Below are 16,976 nucleotides of genomic sequence, written 5' to 3'. Positions count from 1 at the left end.
GCAAATAATGTGAAGCGCGTCCTCATCGCCCATTGTAGATTATATACATAGACAGCAAATTCTACGCCAGACTGCTCTGCATGGGAATGTTACCTTTGGGTACGTCTGACCCCATTTCGGTTCTCAAAGTCTGGGACTTCAAATCGTACAAGGATGAATCATCTATTTTTTTTATTTTTAATTAAAAATAATTTATAATAATGAAAAAAATTATATACCTGATTTGATTTTCAAAATTAATTTTTTTTAAAAAAAATCAAGAACCGCAATTAAATCATTCAAATCTGATTTTAATTCAATTTGAAACCATAAATCACCAAATGGATTCAGTTTGGATTCCAATTGTTGGGGAACAAATGGGCCATGGTCGGTGAGTTAGCACAGCTAGGTCCATGGATCGATGTCGAGAGTTCTCTGTCGGCTGAGCTAGACATTGAGGTAAGTTGGGCCTTCGCGACGGGGTGTTGGTCAACGTTTCTTGGTCCAAGCACCGTCTACATCGAGCTGCGTCTCTCCGTTCCCGGGATAGGTGACTGCTTGCTCTCATTCACTGGATGGCAATTTTCGGGCGAGGTGCTCGTGACTCGTGGGTGACCGCTTCCCTGCAAAAAAGGCGTTCGTCGGGTGATTCCCGACTTTGACCCCTCCGACGAGCAAGTCAATTGTGGGTTATATTTTTTTTCTCCCCTCCCTCTGGAGGCTAAGATAGAGGTCTTTATACTGGCGTAAGAAGGTCGGTCGTATATGGATTGGCGTGATGGACACAGCACGACATTAGTACGGATTCCGGCTTGGTGTGCGAGATGTTACCATCCTGGGATTGTCGAGACCAAACATGTCAAACAGTGTCTTGGGGGACGAGTTTTGACGTGTTCACACGAGTTTTGACGTGACGTGCAACATCAGCTGTAACATGTCCGTAGGGCAAAACAAACGTGGCGTGCGACATTAGCTGTGACGTGTCCACGGAGCAAAACATGGCTTATCACCAATCATGATCAGAACTGTTTGCAATGATAACTTCTAAAATCTTATGTTACCTTTTATTTTAAATCAGATATTAAAAATATGGACTTCCCTCATCATGGACGTAAAAATATGAACAAGCATGACAAAATGAACTCCCACGAGATTTTTCTATACTATTACAGGACGAGAGAAAAGGTGTTTGATTTTACAGGACTGGAATAACTTGTGGACTCCAAAATGGTCATGACCATATCAAGCAAACTTCAAAACTGATGTCCTACGTAGAGATAAATATTTACAGTCTGCAAAAAAGTTGCCTATTGTGCCATAAATCAAAAACATGGGTGAACAAAATGCGGTCAAGCAAAAGACCAGATGGGGAACACAGAATCCTAAATTTAGGCAGTCTTTAGCGAGTAGAAGCCTCTTTCACCAGACCAGCTTTTTGTATTTACCTTGGCATTTCTTGCCTTTGCGTTTTTTCCCATTGGAGTCATAGTCAGAATCACCACCACTGTCGCTGTCGAATTTCCCATTAGACTTCTTCTCATTCTTCCTAAATATGAACTGCTTTGGCCTCTTCTCTGGTTGCTTCTTCGCTTCCCAATCTTCCTGCCTTGCTTTCCAAATTAACAGAGTCCTGCAAGGTGAATTAATTTGAGCTGACAACTGTTAACATATTTCAAGTCAAGCAAAGATGGTGGCACAAGGATATGCATGAATGCATCTTCCCTTGAGAAGGTAGGAGAGGGAAGAAGGAAGATGTATCAAAATGTTGCTCAGTTATGCACCACCCAAATGGAAGATCAGTGTTGAAGAAGGAAAGAAAAGTAACAAACCTTGAACTCCCCGATGCCAAAATATGATCATGAGGATGAAGTTTGTTCACAGGGCTGATTGTTGTTACATCTGTGTCTATTACTTCAGCCACGAGCTTACCAGTACTCGTGTCTATAAAGTCAATAGGATGTAATGCAACCCCATCATAGTTCTCACTTATGTAACGACCAATAACCACAAGCGATTCAGAGGGATCCTAAACAACATTGCCATACTAAAAGAGTTAGAAGCATATGCAGCTCATATATGAAAAAAATAAATGCAATAATTGGCTTATTCCTATAAAACAAGATACAAAACAGGCAAATTGATCCCCTCCCTGAGCATAAGAAATCAAGGCATATTGAACCAGCTAAGCATTTGTAAAGTATGTACACCAGAAACAGAAAACAACCTTTGGATCCCACTCAGCTCGGAAAGGAGTCAAGTGACGATTAAAATCATGGCTGTGGACAATCTCTCTACTTGGGTATTCCAAATTGCCAAAAATTGAATCCCACACTCTAATGCGGTTGTCTTGAGATGTTGTCAAGATTTTGTTCCCGGTCAGCAGTGAGAAATATGCAGAGTTCACAACACGTCCATGAGCAAGACTGGCGAGGCAAGATTCAGTACCTAACCTTCTAGCATCCCAAATTCGGGCCTAGAGATCATACATGTAGGGAAGATTTATTGCTCTTTCGTTGTTATAAGAAATATAATAGAAGTCCTGATCAGAAATTCATACTAAAACCAATCATAAAGAAATTTAGGGATGCAATAACATGAACTACAATACTCACAAAATGGTCATTGCCACAGCTTAGAAGAACATCTGGTTGTACAGGATTGCAGTGAAGCCCAACAACCTTGCTTCCTTTCTTATGTACTAAAATTGGTTCACCAATTTTCACATTTGACCGCACATCCAACCTTTTTGTATCAGAGGGAAACAAATAGACTTGTGTAAAGAAAAAGTTATCTGCTACAAGAACACCTTTCTATTGGTATCAGAGGGAAAAAAATTATGTAATAAAGTTTCCCATCATGTAGCCTAGTAGAGATAAACCATTATAAAAAAAGAAGAGCAGAATATAAAAGGATTTGGCTATAGGTACTCACAAGTAGAGGTATCCAAAATTATCTGCTACAAGTAAAACACCTTTCTCAGTATTGACATCCATACCATACAGCATCCTCCAACTAGCAGGGCCCTGAAAGTCAAAAAAAATTCAGGCATGCATCTCAATCCTTCCAAGAATTAAGTTATGCAAAGACGGGTAGGAACATAGGAACCGCTAGGAAAAACTAGCAATAGCCAACAGTTGAATTTTCTAAGATGAATTCTCAAGTTTTGAAAAGTTTCTTGAACTATCACCTTCCCAATGCCATAAACTAAAGGATATAAGTGTACCTGTCGACTCTGATAATTCACAAGATGCTACTAGTTTATGACTTTCTTATATGTGAGATACTTGTTACCCATAATTTAGCTGAAACAGAAGTTCCAGATAGAAGGAATATCTTGGCTCTTTTATGTTGGAGGGAGTGCAAATACTAAGTCGAAAGCAGACAATTTTTCTAGTGTTCCAAGGTGATAAAATAATCTGACCACTCAAGTTGACACACATCACCAAAGTAATTTAACAGAAACACTGATTCATCTTCCTCGGAAGGATACATATCTCTGTAATGAATCAAGCCCACCACATTCAATCTTTCTCCTCTGTGCACTTAGCCTTCAACCATCACGGTTTGAGATGCATATGCATATGCATCACCCTAACCTATATTCTAAGTAAGATGCATATGCATCATCCAATATGGAGACATTAGAATGTGGTTTAGGGGAGATTAATTTGAAAGATAATTGCACCTTCAAAAGATATATTATATTTTGGCTGGTGCTTCACAACAGACCATGCACAAGAGGGGCTCTCAGCAAAGGATGGATTAATATGCCATGATGTCTGTGTTCAACCTGGAAAGCAAATAGGTTGATCACCTATTACTTCGTTGTCAAGTAGACAGAATTTGGAGCTTTCTGGCAGAAGCTTGGGATAAGGCTTCTAGAGTTCCTGCACGAGATTTGGTGGTCTTGGAGAAAGCTGAAGATGGAGCCTAAGCTGAGGAAAGGAAACAATATTCTGATAATTGCCATTACCTAGATGATATGGAGGGAACACAACAGATGTTGTTTTGATACTTGCATGTTTAATGAGACAACAAACGAGGATATAAAAAATTTTCAAGGATTGGAAGTTTGCAGCTTCATGAGCTACATTGGTAGTCCTGTTGGAGGTGTTAAACATATTTGTAACTTGTCTATTTCTCTCTCTAAAAAAAAATTAGTTTCGAGTATCGCTGCCCTTTCTTGTCTTTTTTTGGTTTTTTTTCTTCTTTTATTTTCTCTTTTCCTCCTTGTCTTTGTATCTGCTTCCTATCTTTCTTACATTTTCTTCTTGTCTATGCATATTTCTTATATTAATCAATGGGTTAATCTAACTCATTCTACGCCTCAAAAATTGAAAAAAAAAAAAAAATCAGTTAAATCATCTCCTCTAAGCTAGCACCTCATATACACAACCAAGAGTTTCTGCAGAAATATTTCCTACTCTTCAGATAAATCTTAGCCTAGATAAGAAATTGATTGAGGTACCATGTTTGATGATATCTAACTTGTCAAGTTAATCATATCCAGAACCTACTTCACTTTCTAGACCAAATCTTGCTCCTCCTGTTATCAACAATAACAACAACAAAGCCATAAGTCCCAGCTATCTGGGGCTGGCTACATGGATCTGCTCCTCCAGTTATCTGCAGTAAAAATGCTTATAGACAAGTTCTAAAAACCATTTTGTAGATGGACGGGGTCGTCTTCTGTTCACCTTTTCTTTTCTGTTGTCACTAGCAAAAGTGCTCAATTCACGAAGCAGCATTTGCAAACAAGGGAAAACCCATAAACTTGATTTCACATGTCAAAAAAATTTAATAAATAATTTTCAAAATGCGAAAGGATCGGTCAATATAAGCTTTCCATACTCAGATGCTAGGTGTTAGACAATGTCTTCTAGCAACTGGAGCAGACTCGATCACTCACATGTAAGAAATCTAGACTTCTGCTGAGTTATATCTTGACCTTATTTTTCATACAGTGACAAGATAATACAAGACCATATGAAATAATTTAAAACAATAATTACCTAAAAAACTTAAATTAGATAGATTTTTTGCTTGTAGTATGAGTAAAATGAAAGCAGAATTGGCATCTGCAAAGAACAAAACACTAACAGTTTATAAGATAGCTTAAAGGTGTGTACTTAGCAAGCATGAAGCTGCTTCCACACAATTTCTTGATGAATCCTGAGATTATTTACAAGTCACAATAGCAGCCCAAAACAACTAACAGGTGGTGCTATGTGTTCAAGGGGTGAAAACATGCAATAGGCACATACATAGATACTAACTGTCAGAGGAATTAACACATACATTCCATCCATCTGGGTTAAGATCCAATAAGAGAGTACTGATTCCAGTCTCCATGTCAGTGCAACTGACGGTCCCATCTGAGGATGATGTATACGCCATTGCATCATTGCCTAGGCTAAACCTGGAGGAAGAAATCATCACTTTCTTGGATCCTGGTTTGAGAAACTATATAGATGCAAAAAATGAAGTGTGGTGAGATGTCTTACTTTATGTTGTTAACTATGCACGAGTGTATGGATCCATAAATTGTCCTTTCATGTTGCTTATCATAGTTCCAAATGCCAAGTTGCCCTTTCTTTCTCAAAGGAGAAAAGCAAAGAACAACGAGAAAATAGCTTATCAAATAATAAATAAAATGAAATACAAAAGCATTACATTCCAACTCAGGCAGCGAATTGAATAGCCATCGGATAGATTGCATACCTTATCTCCAGATAGAAGAATATTACTCTTTGTTGGATGAAATTCCAAGCATGTTACACGTCTACTGTGGAACCTAATTAATCCACAGTCTACTTGATCAGGGATCACATAGACTGGCTTGATCTGTAACAAACATTGAAGAAACAAAATGTCATATCAATTTAATACACACTAAGTGACCAAGATGCAAAATGGTAAAAGACATAAGATAGATAATGAGATGTCCCAAAAGCAAGAAAAAGAGTATACTGCACCATGCATAGCTAAACATAAAAAGAAGCATACATTCAAATCTCAATGCTACATGTTCTGGCTTTTGCTTAGAAGCATACTCTCAAAATTTCGATTTGTGGACATGATTTCGTTTACCGATATGGTCTTAGTAACCAATTTTACGTTTTGCATCTCAGCAATGGAACATATCTTTTGAAATCAACAACTGATTCACACAGTTGTTGTGGAGTAGCCACTCAGTTATTCTACAGTGAACAACTACCTAAACAAATATATTGTAATTCTTTTTTGCCAAAACGAAAATCTTCATCATCTAATTTTCTCACCTTTGGTATTTTACCCTTAAGTTGCCGCATGAAGATATAATCCAACGGGGTCTTTGTGTTCCTTGCAGGGGCAGGAATCACACCGTGCTCCATAGCTACACGATGTGGACAAGACATGGTTGTGTGACCTACGATTTGCAATCGCATGCTATGTTAGTTTAATTCTGAAGAAGTAAATGAAAAGAGTGAGACTTCAAAGGAGAACAGAGCAGCAGCAGCAGCAGCAGTTTACCAGGCGTTTTGCAGAGAAAACAGGGTTTTCTGGGGCAATCGATGTAGGTGGCTCCCCTGAAACCAGCTTCGTGGCCCGATTGCTTACAAACCTGCAACAGTGCGAAAGTAAAGCATATCACTCAAACTCGAATTCCAGCGCTACTAAGGCAAGAACAAGCCTGAACAGAAAGAAACCACAGCAAATAACGGAAACCTAGGCGAAAGGAAACAAAATAGGGCACCTTGCAAACCCTCTTGAGACTGATGGTGATGGGAGGCGGCTTCTTCCTCTTTCCCGGCGCGACCTCATCAGCCGTATCCTCCTCCACCTGAGCCTCCTCGGGGAAGTCCTCCTCCAGGTCATCTTCTCCGCCGGAGGACGAGGTTTCGCTCTCCTCGTCGGAGTCGGCTTCCCTCCGAAGGAAGCGAGGCCTCAAGGAAGAAGAAGCGAAGGGCATGAGGGTCGGTGCGGCTCCTAGCTGAAGGAGAGGCGGGCTTGTGGACACGACTTTTCCTTGAGCGTCGAAGCAACTGAGGTGGCGTGGTGCGGCCGGGCGGGAGAGAAGTTAACGCAAGCCATCAATCAACCGACGACGTCCACGATTGGATGCACCGAAGTAATATACTTGGTTAGACCAGACCAGTAACCCCTTACGAATCGTGGCTCGATTCGAACAATGATGGATCATAGGACAAGAAACATTAAACGATGAGAAGGTAAAAGTACAAAGGTGAGAAGAGATTTCCCAAGTTAAGTAAGTATTATAACCCAGGGTGGATAAGTATCGTCGATGGTAAAAAAGTTATCCATTCATTATGTTAAAAATAAACTTTTATATCTGATAGCAAATGGAATGATATATTTTATTAAATATTCTTCGAGGGAATAATCTTTAACTATATATAATAATCTCAATCCGATCTTTTATCCAAGTAACAAGAGCGAAGATAGTTTATAATTGTTACCTTGCATTAATGACACTGAGGTGCAATAATGTTACATGCATATAGTCTCTCCAACGTTAATGACAAACACAGCTTCCAGTCTTACCTTAAGTGGATATAAATCAATTAATCTGACGCTAGACATGTAATAGTATCATGATCTTTTATTATATTAATGATTTATTATAAATTAATATGTTATATAAATAAACTTTAATGTTTGTAACTCAGATTTGACATAAAAGACGTATATATTATATTTTAAAAAAAATAAAAAATATTTTAAATATGAATAAACCATTCATAACCAAAACCGGATAGATTAAAATATATCTTAATCATAAATTATATGTCTTATTATATTAATAACTTATCATGTGTAGGCAAACTTTAACATATGTTAATTCAAATTTGAAAAAGATTTATATCTTATATTTTTAAAAATATAAAAATTATGTTAGATACTAATAAATTATAAAAATATAAAAAAATGATGCATGCGTCATGTTAAAATGTACCTTAACCTAAAAGAAAATGATATTGTTTGGGAAACTGTTGACACAGTGGGACAGAAAAAAGTGCCATCGCCGACGAATTCGCTTCGGCTTCCCGAAGGCAACTTTATGGCATCATTAACAACAAATAATACCATAAACAGAATAATCTCACGTCACCTGTGTCAGCTCAGACATGGAACAGAGTGGACCACGGCAATCATTGGTTGGGACAGCGGGACGCGCGTCACTCCTGCTTCAATGGATAAATGTGCAGTGCCTCCACGCTGAAACCTGGCGGAGAAGACACAGGTGAATTGCACCCATCAAGCAGAAACTAAATTATATTGCCATGATAATTTACTACGGATAAAGACACAAATCAGCAGACAACAGAAGGGGATTGAAACCAGCTGAGATGAATACATATGCTGCAAGACTTGGATGTGTTGACAACAAACAATTAGGGATCAACTCAAACTAATCCACAGTTTTTATTGAACAGGAAAACCACAAAGCAATGAAGGGAAGAGATGTGCTCACAGAACCCACTCAAATAAGTACATCCTTTTCGATATGAAATGAATTTTGATGGGTATCATCTTACACCACTTTGATTCTTGCACACCAAGTTCCTACATTCCAAGTCAATCTACCGTAAGCTAAACGCTAAACAGGTTAGTGAAGTCGGATGGATAAAGGACAACCTGCTGTTTGTCAGAGTCTTCAATAAATTAGGCACAAAACCTCAATATAATCCAAAGAAAGCATCGCTCTCCATGATACCTGAATTTTTATGGGCAACATAATTAACATTAAGCAAATTTGTCAAAAATATGACCATTGCAACAAAGATGAGCCATCCAAAAGATGAACACTTTGAGCAGCTTTATGCATGACAGCATGAACTAGATGATTGTCTTACCAATTTTATAATCCAGGCATCGAAATAACATGAGAATAATGAAATACAGCTTTAAACTGGTAAGAGAATTTATCTTATGGCAGTTCATGTTGAGTGGCATACAACTTGAAGAGACATTTAGCAGTTTCTTTCTCATGTCACCTGGATAACACCCAAGTTACCCATGCTTGTGCAAGCCCTTCTAATCTTCTAGATTTCAGAAAATTAATTGACAAAACTGATAGCATGAGTTAATTTTTAGCTCTTTTTTTTTCCCTTGTCAGTGTGCTTCTGTGTCTAGAAAAGTGACTACACATCACTCTTAATCATTTACCTAGCCATTAACTCCTATAGGGCCAAGACCTTCAAAAGCAAGTACTGCATACAATAAAAAGCAAGAAACGGAGACTTCCCAAGACATCAAGTGCACATGGAGCAAGAAACAGAAATAACTGGTAATCATCGCATCACCAATAAAAAGCAAGTACTGCATACAAATAAATATATTACCTGGGAAAACATAGAAAATATTACTGTAAGGTGAACCTTTCATTTGCATCTGTCTTCTCACAGTGTCCAGAGGATAACACATGAGTGTAGCAAGCGATGCTGAGATCAGAGCAGTTGTAAGAGATGTTTGTGGCCTCTTTTGGTATTTTTCTAGTAGTGACTTCTTCACTCTAGCAATTGCATAAAAATAACATGTCATAAGGGTTATGTCTCAAGGTGTTTTTCAGAATGCTACAAGGAAAATGAAATGTGTAACCTCACAAGTAAAAATGCAAAAGTTAACTGCAATGTAAGGCACTATCCCAGTAAGAGAAGGACCAAGACCACTGTAGAACAATGCTATCCCTTTTTCTCTAAGCATATTAAGAGCAACATGAATACATATATATATATATATAACAACAAACATCAAAAATAATAAATATAACCAGGGACATGGTTCTACAGCCAGGTTCAACTGCAAGCCTCTTAGCCTTAGGACATCTAGTGGATAAGTTACCTATTTAAAAAGTACCAGAAGTTCACAACAAATCAATATTACTTAAACCCTTATGTGCCTAATGGCAAGAGGATAGTTGATCCAATCATATCAATCGTGGAACTTGATCACACACAGCCACTAGGAAAGAAACATACAAGCAAACAAGCACATGAATTGATTGTTTGTAAAAACTCACTAGTGTGGACGTCATCCCAGCACAAACCCCTGCAACAAGCCTCCCCACAACGGAAAGTTCCCCGTCATTCCTCCTAAGGAGTTTCTAGAACCAAATTGAAAAGTACATGGCTTGTCAAATATTGAGAACTCCAGCTAAATATATAACACAGTAAGACAAAACACAGTCATGCAAAACTGTGTTAACATTGGAAACAAATTTCCCTACCTTGTAAACTTCATAAGAAAAGAGTTGAACAGCACTATATGGAATTATTCGGATCACCTGGAAGAGTTCAAGAATTATTTTGAATCTAGAGAACTATAAGGATAAACTTTTGATCTGGTAGCAAAGCAAGGAACCTGGGGTAGATTTCTTTTCCAATAGCCTTTAATTCCATCCTCCTTCCCTATTAATGTTATAGCCTGAAAGAAATAAACATTAAGATCAAACACAACTAGAAGCAACTGTCCTATGTTCCTGAGAAACTCATCTTTTATGAATCTACAACAAATCATAGAAAAAAAGAATTAGAAAACGATATTATTTTATGTCAAACATAGTGGAAGCATCTTCCTAAACCAATAAAACCAGTGAAAGACAAATCAAAAAAAGGAAAATCAACTGCTGCAAACACTAACAGTAACAAGAAGCTCACACCCCAACTATTCAGGATAGCTACATGAATCCTTTTCTAATATTTAGCTTTATCAAGGCTGACATCACCAGACAATTTAATGCCATCATATACATTTTCTATTGCTTCTGACCAAGACTGCTTATGTCTTTCACTCCTCTCTGAGCATTTATAATCTGAATTGTCTACTTCAATTTGCCTGTCAATTGGACGTCAACCCTAAGCTCTGATAATCTACAATTCGCAATTTCACCTGCTTAATCATAAAATCATCTAAAACAAAAACAATATCCTAGCAGACCATGGTTTGCATTTTCTTTTAAAATTCTTATGAGACATGATAATTATAGATAAGTTCCACAAGGGTAATATACACCTACATCAAAACCACCATGATAGCCCTTTATTCATTTTTTTAGGTTTGTAAATTATAAATTTTACAAGTCGGCTAGATCTAATTCTCCATTCTGGAGAAACTTACCTTGCCTTAACCAACTTCTATGTCTAATTGCTGGAATCATAATATCAAATTTGCCAGTCAGGTTACCAGATGTATGTCAAATTTAGCACCTAATCAAGGTTGACAGAATCAAGCTTGATTTGGTTTACATGGAGGTTAGTCGTGTCCTGTTTACTGTTTAGCTCCGCACTGTTCCACTGCCACTCTGCCCTAGGCTGTCGCCAGCGGCAGATGGCCCCCTCTTCCTCCTCCTCTAACTTCCAGTTTCTCTTTCCCACTGTTGGCTGTCACTACTAAAAGATGATCCTCTACCCTCCCCCTTTTTCTTTTTTTGTTGTTCCTTGAAGTCTATCTAAACTAATCGTCTTGAAGTTCTTAAATATCTGACAGTCCTGTCAACCATTTTGGAAACCAAACTAGTAGTTCAGCCACTTCTCTCGACCCAATAGCTATGTACAACTATTCGACTAAAGCCAGCAATTGTGTTTCAATTTCCCCTCATTTCACTTGTTCCCACAATCATGGCTTGCTGCCATCAAGATTTTTATAATCATCTTTTTAGTTATCACAAATGATCCAATGATAAATTCTAAGGATCTTAGGCAATTCAAATTTCTGAAAATTATTCTTTTAGTACTTTAAGTAGCTGCTGGAGATGTCTCTCTCCATTTGCTTCACCAAGACAGTTAAACATGAAAGATAATAGGAAGAGAATTAGAGTAGGACTCAAATGCAATCCTATTTAGGAGCAATAACAGAGGTGCTTACATCAACGACACCAATAGCTTTCTTTCCAGTCACTTCTACGACCCGCAACCCATGAGTCTGCAATCAAATAATTGTGGGACATCAGGCATATTGTCATAGCTCCAACCAAATAATAATTTTGCGAGTTCAATAGAAATAGAACAGAATTAAAAGAAAGGTGTAATTGAGTCGTCCTGTTCGATTTGAGGTTCCCCAACAACAATGGGGAGAGGATGCCTCAATCAGCTGCTCCGGCAACGGTAACGCCTCCCTCCCACTCCCGTCCTCCTTCTCCCTCTCCCTGACGGACGAAGAAATGCCGCCGTTGGACACGGACGCGAGTGCGGCCCGACGAGAAGGGAACCTCCTCGAGGCATCATGGAGGCCGGGAATGGACGCCACACCACCGCCGCCTGCTTCCTACCGCTCATTGCTGTCGGTCTCTGCGGCGGAGCGAAGAGGACCCGACGAGATACCTGAACAGGAAACGGTGCACGATGCGATTTGGCTTGTATTTTTTGAATGTCCTTTTCCCACGTGTATAGGTCTCTCAAGTTGCTCCTCTTTATTCCTTTCCTTTATTTAGTTGAATGACGTATGCATCCCTCATTACTCCTTCATTTCACTATTATTATTATTATTATTATTATTATTATTATTAATTGTATTATATCGAAAGAAGTCTATCAAAGTATTTAGATTCAGAAGCGAGGCTTGCTCATGGTTAATCTCTGGGTCATAAAGACAAACACCTTCAGTAATAACATCATCACGAGTACTGCTGGCTGACAGTAGCATACGCTCCCAAGCTCGAGTAACATGGTAAATAGCCAACTAGGAAAAGATGCCGCAGAACCACGAGCGGAGGAACCGCCCTGGAACACAGGAGTCCTAAGCAACTCCCCGCTGCTGCTGTTGATGGGTCAGTGGAGATGCTGCGGCGGCCCGGGAGCAGGGGAAGGGTGCGGGTTGGGGCACTGATAGCACTTGGCGAACAGGCCGAATGTGTCGACTTGCTTGATAAAGGTGGTCATACTGGCCCATCCGCCGATCCCGAAGCCCACCACCAGTACCCACACCACTACGAAGGCGTTCACCATGTACATCGCCGTCCAGCTCGGCAAGAAGAAGGGCAGCTTCTCCGCAGCATTCTGCAAGGGACAGTGAAGCGATGAGCACAGCTGTTCTTTGATCAGACCGGAAGGAAAGAGAGAGGAGAGGAAACCAAGTAGTACCTGCCGTGCAGATGGTTTCTGGTAGGTGACCATGTGTGCCAAGGCGGGGATGATGTAGACGGTGAAGCTGACGAGGAGAGCGCCCACCGCGGAGTTGATGGGGCCAAAGAAGGGGAAGATGATGGCCAGGAACCAGATGGGGATGACGACGGGAAGCCGGGCAAGGGAGCGCAGGCAGATGCTCTTGGTGTCATGCATTCCGATCACCTTCTCCCACACGAAGTACAGCGGGGTGCAGGCGAAGCCGAAGGTGATGAACTGGTGGATCAGCATCAGGATGACGGCGGCGTCCCTCCACCTCGACTTGGGCAACAGCGAGAAGGCGTTGGAGTGCGTCAGAAGCTGGTCGCCGAAGGCCCAGTAGGTGGCGGCCGCCGACGGCATCGTCAGGGTGAACACGTACAGCGTGGCCAGCAGATAGATGTACTTGAACTTCTGCGGTTTCCACATCGCGTGCATGATCTCCCTGCACACAAATATCGTAATGAAACCATGAGCAACTTACTGCAATATAAGAACATGGCTGGTACAGTGAACATCCTTGAAACAATTTCCAGCGGCAGTTTACTGCAGTCCAGAAGGCCAACCTGTGGACTCTTCAGCCATGTTCAGAAGAATCTTTTGAAGCTTGGTTTGACTGAAGACATAAATCTCATCGAAATGGCTTTAATTCTTGGTCGAGCAATGATGGGAGAAACACAGCATACTCGACCACCAAGTTCCCATGTTCCTCTAATCACAATCCCTTCTCTCACTCGATGCTTTCGTATAAGAAAGCAACAGCACCTCGTTTAATGCCTCCCATCATAGCCGCCGCTTTACCACTAAAAGATTCTTATAGTTAACTAATCTGCTTCTTAAACAAGAAGGCTAAGCCATCAGTGGTCGCATTCATCATCTTAACTAGTGATCTCTCCAGCTGGTGACCACTTCGACGCTGGGAGATCGCATTGCCGTACCAAAAACCTAGTCACGCTTGGTAAAGCAACGGAAGTTGGTCCAGGACTACTCCATTCGGGAGAAACGAAGAGAGGAAGTGGGGACAGGAAAGAAGGGGGAATGATTCCCGTGTCCTCCCCGTTCACCCCCACCACCCTGCAAAAGCTGTCGCTCGGAGGGGCGATGCTTAGAAAAGGCGAGATGGGAAACCTCTGCTTCAGACTCAAAAGGAAAGAAAAGAAGGCGGTCGGGTGAAAAGTTGGGAAGTGGGATTTAACTAACGCGTCGGGAGAGCACTTCCATGTTTACGCAGGCTTAACTACGCTTCCGGCTACCCACTTAGTGTTGGTGAATGTCAGTGAGCTTTGAGTGTCCGAGATGATGGCACTTACACGGTGACGGCGTGGCCCCCGAAGGTGTAGAGTATGTTGGTGGCGCCGGTGAAGTAAAGCACTAGCTTTGTCGGACCCGAGTGCGTCACCCCTTCCACCTGCATGATCCATCCGGAAAAGAGCGTCATTGTCATCATTCCTTGTGCGATCTTAATTAAGTGGGCAATCAAATCACCCACCAATCAGATCCATAGCTAGAGTTCATCTGATCCTACGCTACTGTTCTCGTTGTGGATGACGTTACCTGCCCGTGGACGGCAGCGGCAATGGTGAGGTACCAAGCGGTGTAGGTGGTCATGCCGAGGCCGAGGAAGGACCATATCCTGTAGTTGTGGAAGGAGGGTATGAACACCGTCGTGGCGCAGCAGGCGCCGAATATGTACGTCCACGTCCTCTTGTCCAGCCGATCGTTGATGTAGTATATGTTGCTGCTCCATCACCAACATCAAGCAAGTAAAGCTTGCATGCGTGGATGATCGAGCGATGCGTCTCGAACCGAAACAGGGGGAAAAAGATACCTGGCACAGGCTATGAGCTGAATGACGGAGCCGAAGAGCAGGAAGGTGCAGTTGAAGGCGAGGCCGGCAGCCTTCCAGTACGGCCCCAACAGCCCATCCAGCACCTCGAACCACTGCACATGGGTGGAGGAGGAAGAAGTAGGGCACTTCCGTCATCTCAACGCTAATAACCATTAGTCAAAGGCGCAGAAGTAACAAGGGTCGAGGAGTGCGTTCGTGTGGGGAGAAGTAGTAGCTTTTAATGGGGAAAAGTAGCCAAGCCTAAAGATCATGGGAAGGAGCAGAAAAGATAGAGGAAGAGGAAGGAACCTGGATAACGTGATTCCTGAAGCTCACGTTCTCCTTCTCCTTGCGAGTGCGGTACTCGACGTAGAGGACGCTGATGAGATACGCCGTCCAGCTACCCATTATCCCGTAGAACAACTGGAGGATCACCCCCGACAGCATTCCCATCTGCGAGAACGAGTAGGGCAGCGTCAGCAGAACCTGGGCCACCTGCGACGTCGACGAGAACGCGATTAGAAGAGAACGGACCAGTAATCACCAAGATCTTCGGTTCCGATCGAAAAGAAGAGACGGCAGTACCTGGTTGGAGGCGCAGCTGAACCAGGCGTCCCAGACGGAGCCGCCGTGCCAGAGGAAGCTCTTCATGCTGAACCCGCGGGCCACCTCCTCGTCCTCCTTGCCGACCACGTCCTGCTCCAGCTCGTCCTTTTCGGTAGTACTGCTGCACATCACGATGGCTTCCTCTGCTTGCTTCTGCGGCAACATCTTCGCTGGCGGCGATCGGATACGAACGATCGGGTATCAGATCTGGAGAAATAGGAACATCGCGACACATCACCGTGGGAAATCGATACATAATGGCGAGTGCGACATGCATGCACGAGTGGAATCCGGCAACCAAAATAACAATGGAAAATCCAATAAGCAAAGAAGGAACCCCTTGACCCAAATCTGGCACTAAGTGTTGCCAATCTGGTCTCCTTCGTCAGAAAGATCTGCCGCCAAGGAACACATCTTTTCTGGCTAATCCATACAGACTGTGGCGATCAATCAGCCCGTGCAAAAGACATGCATCTATCTGAACGTTGTCTATAGAAGTTGGAAGAGATGCGAACGAAGCGTGAATTCACTTCCCTTGACAGCAAAATGGAGTTGGGCGAATCATAAAGGCGAGCAGACTGTAAACAGAAAGAAAAAGGAAGAAGAGCGGAAGGTGGAGATAAATTGAATTCTACCTTTCTTTTCCTCTGCTGCTGGGGTCCTTTGTTCCTGCTCCGAGCAAGCTAGTCACTGGGAATACTCAATGAAAGCGCCTGCACACTGACCTTTCCCGAGCTCTGCCCTTCACACTGCAACGAGAAGAGCCGACTCCTGCGCGTGAAAAGATCGAAAGGCGCCTTCAGCTGGACTCACTAACTGGGAGGAAGAAGGGAGCGTCTTAACAGCGCTCAGAGCTCAATCGAGTGGGTGGTAATGATTAGTGGGCGTATTTGGACGCAGCGGCATGTGGAATACTTGGGCCCATGTGAGCACGTGCCCCACCACCTCCCTCCCCGACCTTTTCCGGGCCGGAGAAACCCTAATTAACACTGGTGTAAAGACTCTAATCGCATCATAGTTCACATGATTATGATGGATAACTGTGACTTCATCATCGTCCGCTGCGGTGTTAATCATAACAAGCCGAATCTTCTCGATGGCAGGTGAAGGTGGTGGAGCCGCGGCCGCCACGCCACCGCAGATAGGACGGAGAACGCCTTTTGGAGTGGAGACGAGAGAGGGAGACGTTACCGTGGGGCGTGTGGATTCGTGCGCGCTGCCCGTTTTCCGGCGTGCGATTGGAACAATTGCACCGGTGGTGGCACTTTGCCGCCACTCGCGTCTTCTCTCTCGGATAGGTTGAGGAACGAGTGACGGCACTGCGCGATCAGACGGTGGTCGTGAGCTGTTCCCTACAATCAATCAACCAATCTTGTGATTGATCAAACACCTTTTTGTTTTCTTTTCTAAATATGATCACGCACGCAATCGAAGGTAATTAAAGAACACGTAAGCTTTTA

At 42.1% G+C, this 16,976-nt stretch overlaps 2 protein-coding genes and 1 pseudogene across 4 annotated transcripts; all 3 read right to left on the bottom strand.

The window, feature by feature from the left end:
* Positions 1 to 1,109: 1,109 nt before the first annotated feature.
* LOC135652450 (DNA damage-binding protein 2-like) lies at positions 1,110 to 7,050 on the bottom strand. Its single transcript, XM_065173383.1, has 11 exons — positions 6,716 to 7,050; positions 6,493 to 6,583; positions 6,261 to 6,388; positions 5,701 to 5,823; positions 5,484 to 5,572; positions 5,278 to 5,398; positions 2,911 to 3,002; positions 2,592 to 2,721; positions 2,204 to 2,452; positions 1,809 to 2,005; positions 1,110 to 1,609 (listed from the first exon to the last, which is right to left on the bottom strand). The coding sequence occupies exons 1-11, from the start codon at positions 6,929 to 6,931 to the stop codon at positions 1,399 to 1,401; spliced, it is 1,647 nt and encodes a 548-aa protein (XP_065029455.1). The 5' UTR covers positions 6,932 to 7,050; the 3' UTR covers positions 1,110 to 1,398.
* A 1,047-nt stretch (positions 7,051 to 8,097) lies between these two features.
* On the bottom strand, positions 8,098 to 12,647 carry LOC135653024 (thylakoid ADP,ATP carrier protein, chloroplastic-like; annotated as a pseudogene).
* Positions 12,527 to 16,336, bottom strand: LOC103972283 (auxin transporter-like protein 2). Of its 3 annotated transcripts, XM_065174080.1 has the most exons (9): positions 16,152 to 16,336; positions 15,854 to 16,050; positions 15,496 to 15,723; positions 15,220 to 15,405; positions 14,911 to 15,023; positions 14,637 to 14,820; positions 14,393 to 14,490; positions 13,062 to 13,527; positions 12,527 to 12,977 (listed from the first exon to the last, which is right to left on the bottom strand). In XM_065174080.1, the coding sequence occupies exons 3-9, from the start codon at positions 15,679 to 15,681 to the stop codon at positions 12,750 to 12,752; spliced, it is 1,461 nt and encodes a 486-aa protein (XP_065030152.1). In that variant the 5' UTR covers positions 15,682 to 15,723; positions 15,854 to 16,050; positions 16,152 to 16,336; the 3' UTR covers positions 12,527 to 12,749. The 3 variants fall into 3 exon arrangements, with proteins under 3 accessions (XP_065030152.1, XP_065030151.1, XP_009384847.2); XM_065174079.1 differs by having other exon boundaries at positions 15,496 to 16,050; XM_009386572.3 differs by lacking the exon at positions 15,854 to 16,050.
* Positions 16,337 to 16,976: the final 640 nt, after the last annotated feature.

Source organism: Musa acuminata, chromosome BXJ3-11 (genome assembly GCF_036884655.1).
Source record: "Musa acuminata AAA Group cultivar baxijiao chromosome BXJ3-11, Cavendish_Baxijiao_AAA, whole genome shotgun sequence".
NCBI lineage: Eukaryota > Viridiplantae > Streptophyta > Magnoliopsida > Zingiberales > Musaceae > Musa > Musa acuminata.
Note: the sequence above shows the minus strand (reverse complement) of the source record. Positions and strands in the feature narration are given on the sequence as shown.

Excerpts from the sequence above, each read along its gene's own strand:
- LOC135652450 (XM_065173383.1), bottom strand. The coding sequence starts at position 6,931 with ATGCCCTTCGCTTCTTCTTCCTTGAGGCCTCGCTTCCTTCGGAGGGAA. Across the intron at positions 6,584-6,715 it reads GTCTCAAGAGGGTTTGCAAG|GTTTGTAAGCAATCGGGCCA; the intron begins GTGCCCTATTTT and ends GCACTGTTGCAG. Across the intron at positions 2,006-2,203 it reads GAGCTGAGTGGGATCCAAAG|GATCCCTCTGAATCGCTTGT; the intron begins GTTGTTTTCTGT and ends AATGTTGTTTAG.
- LOC103972283 (XM_065174079.1), bottom strand. The coding sequence starts at position 15,681 with ATGTTGCCGCAGAAGCAAGCAGAGGAAGCCATCGTGATGTGCAGCAGT. Across the intron at positions 15,024-15,219 it reads TCAGGAATCACGTTATCCAG|TGGTTCGAGGTGCTGGATGG; the intron begins GTTCCTTCCTCT and ends ACCCATGTGCAG. Across the intron at positions 13,528-14,392 it reads GGGGGCCACGCCGTCACCGT|GGAGATCATGCACGCGATGT; the intron begins GTAAGTGCCATC and ends ATTTGTGTGCAG.